Raw genomic sequence first — 10,393 nt, forward strand, 5'->3', positions numbered from 1 at the left:
CAGTCCCGCAGATGGTGCTGTGGCCCCGTTCTCGGCTGCCTTTCCCCTCTGTTCGGGTCGCTGCTGCATCACAGGTACTGCCTTGGCCACAATAGGGAGGAAAAGGCTGTGCTCTGGCTGGGAGGGGCCCTGGCATGCATATATATATGAAAAAATATAGGATATCTATGTTTTTATGTATGTGTGTGTGTGTGCATTGATATGTAGATATATGTATATATGTGTGTATATATATATACATACATAAAAATGTATTTTTATATGTGATTATGTATTATATATAAATAGTATGCCAGCTCCCGATTATAATAAAGATATTTAAATAACTTTAAAATTATATACGTAAAGATATTTGCTGTATGTTATATAGTTACGTACGTTATATAGCAACATTATATATGTACACATAACATACATATATCCATGCGTAAGTGTATTTAAATGTAGATGTATACATACGTACATACACATACATATATATACGTAATAAAATATATCTTTTATACATAATACAGTCTATACACAAAAAACTATTTTACAAGTGTAAAATGTATTTATAAAATGTGTTGTATAAAATACATGTATTACTCATAGAAATGTTTGTGCATATATGTATGTATGTGTACATAGACCCACACATACATATACATATATATACATGCATATATATGTACACACACATATATACATATGTATAAATGTATGCATGTATGTACGTGTATATATATAAAATTCTGCCTTGGTGGCTCAGGGCTGGAGGCAGTGGCCTGCCGTTGTCACAGAGGACGAGGCGGAACTAAAGGACAGACACCTTGGGGAGCGTCCCGGGCCTCCCCCCCACTGCACGGAGCAGATGCCAGGGACAGGGGCACGCCGTTTTTGGGCCGCAGACCGAACCGCGCCACGCTGGCCCCTCCGGCGGCCGGGCTCCCCCCGAGGCCGCGGGCCCCGCCCCGGGGCCATGGCGCAGGCGCGGCGGGGCCGTCACTTCCGGGCGGCGGGGTCGTCACTTCCGGGTGGCGGGGCCGTTCCGGGGCGGCGGGGCCGGGCCGCGGCTGCTCCCCGGGAGCTCCGGTACGGGCGGGCCGCGGGGGCCGGGAGCTCCGGTACGGGCGGGTTGCGGGGGCCGCGGGGGCCGCGGGGCCCGGGAGCTCCCGTACGGCTGTGCTCCGGGGGCCGCGGGGCCCCGCGGGGTCTGGCGGCCCCCGGCAGCCTCCTCTCCCCGGCGCTCGGGGTTGGCCGCTGCCCGGCCCAGGCTGTACCCGGGTGAAAGGCGTCCCTGGGAGCGATCCCGGCGGCCGTCCCGGGCAGCTGGGGAAGGCGAGGTGGGGGCGAGGCGTTGAGAGTCTGTCAGTGCAGGAGGAAGGTGGATGTGGGTGACAAGTGTCCCTGTGGCAGGCGGTTCTGTGTGATAGCCGGGAGCGGTGTGATGTGCTGTGAGTGACTCTGGATGTGAACGGCTCAGCAAAATAAAGCCATGTTTTCCTGCCAGGCCCAGCTACAGGAATTATGGCAGGTGATTTTCTAATTTTTACTCATCTCTAAACACTTGTGACTGGATTTGGAATTTCAGCTCCCAGGTCAGACATATTGGCATCACACTGTAAAGTTAAAATTAGATTAAGCCAGCCTCCATACCCATGCAGTGCTGGTATAGGAGTCTGTAATTTTCTTACCTGCTCCTCCAGTCTGTGCACTGCAGCCATTTCTTATATTCCTGAGTGCTGCTCCTCCTGAACTGCTCAAAACATTCACCTGGGCAGAGGTGCTGGTAAGTGCATGTGCTTGCCAGAGAAGTTAAGGACAACTCTTGGCTGGCTGGGCTTAGATGGGGGAGCTTCTCAAAAGAGGGTGTAATTTGACCAAATGTGAGAATCCTGACAAACGGGGATGTTTGCTTTGCTTTTGTTTCCAGCTGGACATAGGAAATAAACATTAAGGCAAATTAAGTGCTGTGTTTTGCAATGAAGCTGTGTAATTCTGTATTTTAACTTTATTTGGTTAGGTTTCATCCAAGGCAGCATTCTACCTGCTAGGTAGGATAAAGAGATTAGAGTAACTTGCACTTTCTAATCCTGATAGAAGAATTAAAATGAATTGAGTGCCTTTACTGTAGCGCTGGTTCTTGGAAAGGCAGGTCTTTAGTTAGGAGACAGGGATACAGAACGTAATAAATATGTAAACAGTCAATGAGGTTCTAAATCTGTGGGTTTGTTTGTCATGTGCAGCACTTATTTTTTGACAGATTCCTGCTGCATTATGTCAGGAGAGAGCGACTGCACCAGGACAAGTCCGTCAGCAGGGTCTCCATCCGACAGTGAGCTCCTGCCAGACCGACCGAAGTATGTTTGTACCCTGTCTCCTGATCTTGTTACCAAAGCCCGGGAGGAGCTCCAGGAGAAGCCTGAATGGAGGCTCCGTGACGTGCAGGCACTCCGAGATATGGTGTGCAAGGACTATCCCTCCCTGGGGACGTGCCTGGACGATGCTTTTTTGCTAAGGTTCCTCCGAGCCAGGAAGTTTGATTACGATCGAGCTCTTCAGCTCCTGGTGAACTACCACACCTGCAGGAGGACCTGGCCAGAGGTGTTCAGTAACCTGAAGCCATCTGCAATAAAGCCTGTCCTGGAGTCAGGCTTTGTCACTGTGCTGCCTCACCGGGACCCGCAGGGACGCCACGTCGTCTGTATCCGCCCAGGTACGCACTCCTGAGAGTCTGTTGCCCGTCCTCCAGGTCTGTCTGGCCCAAAAGCCTGCTCCCGGCCCTCCTGTGAGCAATGGGGACTTGCACAGAGCATGTGGGCTCTCTCAAATTTGGACAGCTGACTGGGGAAGGCACATGCTGGTCCTTAGCCAGCATTATTCCAGTTCCTTTTCCTGTGTCAGCAATAACTGCGGTAACGGCAAAATGAAAATCCAGTGAGGTGGGCTGATGAGATATTAGGCAATTCAAGAAAAATTAATGCACAGTAACTCAAATTGAAGCAGGGCTGCCGGCCTACCCTTAGAGGCTTGTGATTTGTTTTTACAATAAACGGAGAGAGAAGCCTATAGCTGTGACTCCTGTGTAAATAATGAGAGTCTTTCATGTGCTTTTGGTGCTGCCAGGCTTGCTGTAAATTTCCCATCATTCATTCTCCTCTTTTCCATTTACCTGCCTTCTTTCTGAGCTGAAACTGCTATTAATGAGCTGTGCTGGGTGGAGAACGGGGTTCTTAAAACCATTGCCTTTGCTCCCTGAAGTAAACATGAGTTGCCATTTACCTCTTGCTTAAGCAAGGCTGCTCTGAACTAGAACTGTGGCTATACAGACTAGCTTTTGAGTCCAGGAAAACAGCAAATCAGTTTTTTGGAATGTGTATTGTTAGCTTATCTTCATTCTCCGACTTACCATCCCTGTCTTGTAACCTCAGACAGATGGACACCCAGTAATTATCCGATTACTGAGAACATTCGTGCCATATACTTAACCTTAGAAAAACTCATTCAGTCCGAAGAGACCCAGGTGAATGGAATTGTAATCCTGGCAGACTACAAAGGAGTCAGCTTATCTAAGGCGTCTCATTTTGGTCCTTTTGTAGCCAAAAAAGTGATTGGAATTCTTCAGGTAAGACCTGAACTGGTGGGAAAATAAGCTTGTGCATTGTAAATGACTGCTTCTGTGTGTAGAGTTCTTGACTGCATCACCACAGACTTCATCATCTTGGCTTTCACTAGCAGAGTTAAACATGTTTCTGCACAACCAGTTTCTCACACCCTTACAGCCAACTTACCTCACTTGCCCCTTTTTTTGACTTTTGCATCCCTAAAACTAAATATGCATTAGAAATGCAGACTTCGAGTTGGAACAGACAAAAAGCAGTTCTGCTCGGTAGTGGTAAGGAAGAAAGAGAGCAGGTAATTACAGTTAGAGAGGAGACAATGAGGACATGGCCTGATATTTAAAAGGTTCCTGTCAGCCAAGATGGAGGCAACCATGGGGCAAGTGCAGGTTCCAGCTCAAGTGCTGCTGCAAAAATTTTAAGAGGACTTTTGAATGGGTTTGATTTGAGGAGGATTTCGTGAAAGCAGAGGCTTCTTTAGCACAGGGGCAGCAGAAGAGACAGCAATGAAAACACCTCTGCCTGCTTGTGTGGAAGGAAAGTGTTGGAGAGCAAGTTAGAGCAAGGGTGTGAACACAGTGAAGCTGGACAAAACAGGAAGGGGAAAGGACTCAGGAGTAGCCTGGCCAAAGTGGCAGGAATGTCTGATGATTTCAGTTGATGTTGATACAGTCTGGAGGAGTGAGATGAGAAAACTTCTCTTGAATGGGTTCATTCCATCATTACTTTTGTTCTGGCCGTGGGGGGATCAGGAAGGATAGGGTGAATCAGGGGAATGCATGGAGATGAGACTGAGTTAAGGAAGGCCTTTGTAAGAACTCACTCTTTACATTATGATCTAAATGTGTGATTTAACTGTAAGCCCATATTTAATTTGTACAAATAAAGCCATGGGTGTCCTGCTGTTCCCACTGGAAGATATTCACAAAACAATAGTTGGACTTGGGGAAGGACATAAAGGTATGGTGGAATATAAATGTGTTGCATCAACCTTGCTGAGCTGCAGCTCCTGTAAAGATGAGATAATTCACTGATGTTCCTATGGAGAAAAATGCTCCAGCAGTGCCTCTTGTCTGCTTTTCACTCCAAGCACTGACTGATTTGTATATGTAGAGCTGGTTATAGGGGAAAGAAACTTCGCTGAGTCCTTAATTGCTGATCATGAGCTTTTGCCTATGAAAAATATTTCTGCAAATAAATTTCTGCAGCAAAAATCCCATAATAAGCTGTTGTTTTAAAGTGTCCTGTATGGAAAACAGTGTGTCCTAGTGATATTAGATTCCTTCTTCACTTAAAAATACATTTTAGAGTGTCTTGGGCACCAAATCTTGTTACTGGACACACTGTTGGAAGCAGCCTGCTCTGGCACTGAGTGTGGTGCACTCCCCAGGAGCTGCAGACATCCCTTTGTGGCTGCATCCTTATCAGGGCTGGGCATAGCCAAAGGACAGGGATTATCTAAGTGTTTTTGTCAAGGGAGATAAACATCAACATTAGAAATGAGGATTTACTGACTGCAGTGTAGTTTTTGATGGAGGGTTTTCTTGTCCCTTGACTTTGTTTATGTGCTCACAGATGTCATGCTAGAAGTGCTCTTTGTGACAAGTTCAATTTCTGTTGTATTGGTTTCTGTTGGTACCTCAGATTAAAGCTGGGGAGCCAGTGGGTTGTGCTGGTAGTCTCAGGTCATTTTAAAAAGAGAAAGATGGCAAATGTTTTTTAAACCGCATTATAAAAATCTTCTTTACTCTTCAGGATGGATTCCCCATTCGAATAAAGGCTGTTAACGTAATAAATGAGCCTCGTATATTCAAAGGCATTTTTGCAATCATCAAACCTTTTTTGAAGGAAAAGATCGCAAACAGGGTAAGGATCTGTGTGATTTTAACATTAATATTAATGTTTGTAAGGTACTTGCTTGGCCACTCCTAAGTAAAAAAAAAAAAAATCAAAAATACAGTACTTGACAGTTAGAAAAATGTTGGTGCCATTTTACTTTCTGCCTTAATTTTTAAAAATATGCCTGTTGGGAAAATTCTCTGTGAGACAGAAACTTTGAGGAACTCAATACTGGCAAAATATTGATATAGAACTTTAGTACCTACACTCTGTATCCAGGACATTATCCCTGTGGCTGGATTATTTCTGCCAGTAGCACTTTGTTCATGAGGTAGTGTCACAGGAAAACTGTGTTGCCCTTTCCTTGCTCTATGCAAGGGTCCTCTGTGGCACCAGTGTCCTCTCCACAGGAGTGTGGTTGCCAAGGATGATTTTTTTTCCCACAAGGATAAGTTCTTTCAATCCCATGAGTGAATTTGGGGATGAACTGAAGTTGGAAGCTCAGCCCTGGCACATGTCAAGTCTCTCTTGCTGGGATTTAATCTGCACAAAGTGGATTTTGTCTCAAGACTTCTTTCACTGTTGTGTCTGCCTGGACCTGCCCACTGAGCTGTGCTGCCACTTGCCCATGAACACATCACTTCTTGAAGTTGTTCTTTAGCTCCAAATAAGCTTGTTAGCTGACTTTTCCAGCAGTTTGCTGCAAAGTGTTTGATGTGCACTTCTAAACCTCTTTTGCTTTCTTCTTCAGTTTTTTCTTCATGGCTGTGATCTGAATTCCCTTCACCAAAACATTCCCCCAGTGATCCTTCCTGAAGAGTACGGTGGTACTGCAGGCAAGCTGGACATCTCTGCCTGGAACGAGCTGCTGCTGGCCTCTGAAGAGGACTTCCTGCATGATTTCTCAGAGCTGGTGCTGCCGTGTGACAGCTCTCCCCACGACCTGCTAGTGAGTGGGGATGCTGATGAGCAGCAGTGTGATGATGCCCTGCGAGGGATGAAACCTCAGCTCTATTACTGTTACTAACAAACCACTGCAGGGAAGTTTTCCAGCACAGTTAAGATCTGCTCTGCTAGGTGATGTTGTGAACTCTGCCTTACTCCTAAACCTGCAGTTTAGGGACATACTGCTGAGGCACTTTACACTGTAGAACCAAAGGAAGCTGGAGAGGGCACAATGGGAGCAGGGCAGAGTTCAGGGAGGGTAAAAGCAAAGAGCACAAGTTATGTAGAAGACTTGAGGCTCATAGACCTGTGTGAATGGTGCAAACTGGCCTATTTCTAATGATAAAGGGAAAAAAAAATATTGCAGATAGGTAAGCTTGAAGATTTCTTATCCCCACCTGACACAGGTGAAAAGTAAGGATGATTTACGAGCTTTGTGATCATCTGGTCCCTTCCCCTTCTGCAAACACCAGTAATCCAAGACAAGAAAATGGCTTTTGAACCCTGCAAAATATAATTCTGTAGTGAAGATTGCTTAAAACCATAAAAGTCTAACTTGGCCTAGCCTCTGTTACGTGGTTCAGATTGTGAGTTGGTATTTCTGAAATATCTCAGTGAATATTTGTTTCAAATTAATACAGAACAAAATTTACTCATGAATAGCTGTATGGAGATCATCTCTTAAACTTCTTCACAGTTGGAAGAACTGTGATGGATTAACTATCACAATATCTATACGAAGGTTTATACAGCAGATGCAATCTTCATTTTCAGAAAACAGCAAGTTTTTCAGATCATTTACTAAGGCTTTTGATTGGACAACAGCCTCAAACAATGAGGTTCAGGACCAAATAAAAGAAAGCTGTGTCAGCCACCTTCCCACACTGACAGTTCTTTTCTGGTAGAGATAAGGAACTGGGTAAGTACCTCATACCCAGGATGTGTGAGGAGGTTTTGTAGCAGTTGACATGTGATGTATGGAAGGCAATACTTCATGTAAGACAGCAAGGTGCTGCTTTAGCTTGTTACTTTGGGCTGAATTTGAGTTTTAAGTCTTGTGAAACCAAATGCAGACAGGCTTTTTAAAAGCACATTCTTAAATTTCCTGATATTGTAGCATTTTGTTCACTGTGCTTGTCAGCTCTTCTGTGAAATGTTAGAACTTGGTTTTTTAACTTTGTTGACCTCTTTTGTCTTTGGTTGTCATGTTTCTGTATGAAGTTAGACTTGAATCATCTCTGTGATGTTTACCCATTACTTGTATGCCTGTGCTTCTAGGTCTTTGTCTAGAGACAGAACTAACTGATGTCAAACCAGGGTAAGATACCTGTGTCTGAATAAGCTGTTCCCACTCCCCAAGTTCATTTTGTTTAATGGTCTTGAATTAGAACTTAACTCTCAGCACGCTCTTTGCACACATTTTTCTGCACTATAATGGTGTGGAGATGGGAAACTTCACTAGGACGAGGAAAGCTCAGTCTGTTACTTCAAGGTGAAATAATTCACTATTCGGTGGAAAAGAACATCCCTTCTAATTGGGAACTTATCACTAGAGCACTTTCTCTGGATGAAATCTTGATTTAGTGCCAAATGTGATTACAGGCACCAGTTACCTTTCTGTAAATATAAAACTAAATTATCTTGAGGATCTCAGACATTCATTTTTCAAAGTGCCAAACTCTGTTTTGAATGTCTTTCTTCCTCTCAGCCCCCTTGCAGCATGACTGCACTGCCAAAAGGAGGCTCCTCTACAACCGTAATGACTGCCTGACCTAACAGCAGACCTCATCCTGGAACTAAGGGGTGGCAAATGCCATACCTGTTATCCCAACATTAGGAAAAAGAGAATGGGTTCTGAAAAGGGGTAAAACCATGAAGCTTTTTTCCTTTTTTGGGTGGCAGTTCAGAATCTGCAGGAGCAGAAAACTCATCATATGAACAGTTGTAGATTAAAGGTGGGAAGAGATTAATTTTCCTCAGTGAAAGCATCTTGTTTTTCTTACCTTTAGACATCAATTGTAACTCCTCTTTGATAACTATTACCTCTAGTGCAGGGAAAAAACAAACTACCATTTTAATCTACATAAAGTAAGGTAAAGGAGTACTGCTAGGCAGCTCCTCCTTTGTGACCAGAATATGCTCTGTGTTTTGCAGAAATTAATTCCATTTTTTGCCACCTAGAAGCCAGTAGCACACAGCACCAGGACTTGGACAGATAAGTGGCTGCCCACACTGCTAAACTGCTAGAACAGAGTGGTGCCTCTGTTGTTTTAGTGCCTCTTTAATTCCAGTCACAATGTACAACTGAAAAAAAAACAGAATGGACCATTTTACCTAGAGATGAAGGCCTGACTGAGTGTCTTTCCTTAATTTTGTTGCAGGGTTAGAAGTGAGGGTATATTGACTGTAGGAACAGCTACTTTCATCCCCTTATGTAACTACTAGAGAGGGAGGTTGGATATTCCAAATTCAATTCAGTGTTCTTCAAAAAGAAAGAAATCTAGTGGTGTTCAGCAGAAGGCTGAGGAACCTGTACAAAACTTGCCCTTTTCCAGGTTTTTTTATTTTCTTGCATGCCTTAAATAGTAGGCAGACTAGGTCCACCTCACCCTCTTCTTTCCTCTGCTCACTAAGAATAAAGAATATGGTTTAAACATAATAAATGAGGCTATAGGGTTGTGCTGGGTTTGGCTGGAGTAGAATTTTCTTCACAGGAGTCGGTATGGCATTGTGCGAGTGAGCGGCCACGGTGCTGCCAGGGGTTAAACCACCACGATTGCCAATGCTGAAAAGTGCCGGTCTTGTGCCTCCAGAACTTCTTTTTCTCAAAGCTGGCTCCTGGGCAGTGGCTGGCAGGATGCTGGATTAAGCCAGGCTTTATCAGGCATCTGTTATTTCTAATCTGCTGTTCCTTGGCTTTAGAACTCAGCCAGGATTGCAGCTTCACTGAGCTGTGTCTCTAACCCTGAAGTATCTCTGACCAGTGGTTGGCATGTCTTTTACAGAAAGCACAGCTCTGGCTTGTGTGTGCCTGGCTACAGAGCTAAGAATGTTCTTTGAGCTTTAGCACTTCATAGCAAAGAAATCAGTTTGTTTCCAGAATTTCTCATATCAGCTTTTGGAAAATAAATGTTTGTGTCAAGTATAGCATCTCCTTATCTGCACGTTAAGGGAATAGCTAGGAAATGCTTACAGGAGGGGGTAGTTTTTTTGCTTGGGAGTTGTTTGGGTTTTTTTACAGCCAGCAACCACTTTTTTCCTTCTTCTCACTTGAAATAACTTTGTGTTCCATGGTTCTATGCCTTTGCCAGTACATAAGCCATCCCAACCCAATCCAGCACATAATAAGGAAGGATACTTGAACTGCATTGGCATTAGGTGGCACAAAAGGTAGCTGCAAACTGTACATAAAAGTACTTGAATTTATACTCTTGCAAATGGGTGTTAAGAGCCCTGAGGTATTTTCAGGAACTGGCTGAAGTATTGTTTGTGTTAAATCTCATTTTGGCATGAGTTTAATCATTGTGTTATTCAAATATTAATTTTGCCTTCTGTTTGATGTGGGCCTAGAGGTGTTGGGTGGCTAAGTGTACATCTTATTTTGATAAAATTTATTTTTATATTGCATTTTATAAAACAAAGTCGTCAAAAATGTGTAAGTTTATGATGCATGACTGGGTGATTAAACACATTGTAACAGCTGCTCATTTGATATTTTCAATACATTTGTCTTGTGTCATGTTGGGATATTTTACTGTAAACGTCAATAACAACATACAAATTCCACATTTACACACAGTTGCAACTACACATAATCACCACAGCACTGCATTAGCAAAAGGTGTTGCTTTCTGCTGGAGAAGTTTACTTGAACTGAGCAACTTCATGGAAAAGGATTTGACATTCACAGACTCACAGGGAAGATACTGTTTGTTTCAAAAGAAATTTGTCACTTGGTATTTACTGCACAGAGAAAACACCCAGTCACCTCCACCTGGACACTGCAG

The 10,393-nt window shown here is 43.8% G+C and overlaps 1 protein-coding gene across 5 annotated transcripts; it reads left to right on the plus strand.

Moving 5' to 3' along the window:
• The first annotated feature begins 1,026 nt into the window (after positions 1 to 1,026).
• On the plus strand, positions 1,027 to 10,393 carry TTPAL (alpha tocopherol transfer protein like). 5 transcript variants are annotated; one of them, XM_066199321.1, is made up of 7 exons: positions 1,215 to 1,516; positions 2,246 to 2,698; positions 3,414 to 3,607; positions 5,358 to 5,468; positions 6,193 to 6,390; positions 7,665 to 7,704; positions 8,095 to 10,393. In XM_066199321.1, the coding sequence occupies exons 1-6, from the start codon at positions 1,510 to 1,512 to the stop codon at positions 7,674 to 7,676; spliced, it is 975 nt and encodes a 324-aa protein (XP_066055418.1). In that variant the 5' UTR covers positions 1,215 to 1,509; the 3' UTR covers positions 7,677 to 7,704; positions 8,095 to 10,393. The 5 variants fall into 5 exon arrangements, with proteins under 5 accessions (XP_066055415.1, XP_066055418.1, XP_066055417.1 ...); XM_066199320.1 differs by having other exon boundaries at positions 7,665 to 10,393; XM_066199318.1 differs by lacking the exon at positions 1,215 to 1,516 and adding an exon at positions 1,027 to 1,074 and having other exon boundaries at positions 6,193 to 10,393.

This window comes from Chamaea fasciata, unplaced genomic scaffold (genome assembly GCF_029207755.1).
Source record: "Chamaea fasciata isolate MVZ Bird 193981 ecotype frontalis unplaced genomic scaffold, bChaFas1.0.hap1 SCAF_17, whole genome shotgun sequence".
Taxonomy (NCBI): Eukaryota; Metazoa; Chordata; class Aves; order Passeriformes; family Sylviidae; genus Chamaea; species Chamaea fasciata.

Coding starts and splice junctions, on each gene's coding strand:
- TTPAL (XM_066199317.1), top strand. Junction 2,699..3,413: donor CGTCGTCTGTATCCGCCCAG/GTACGCACTCCT, acceptor TTGTAACCTCAG/ACAGATGGACACCCAGTAAT. Junction 3,608..5,357: donor AAGTGATTGGAATTCTTCAG/GTAAGACCTGAA, acceptor TTTACTCTTCAG/GATGGATTCCCCATTCGAAT.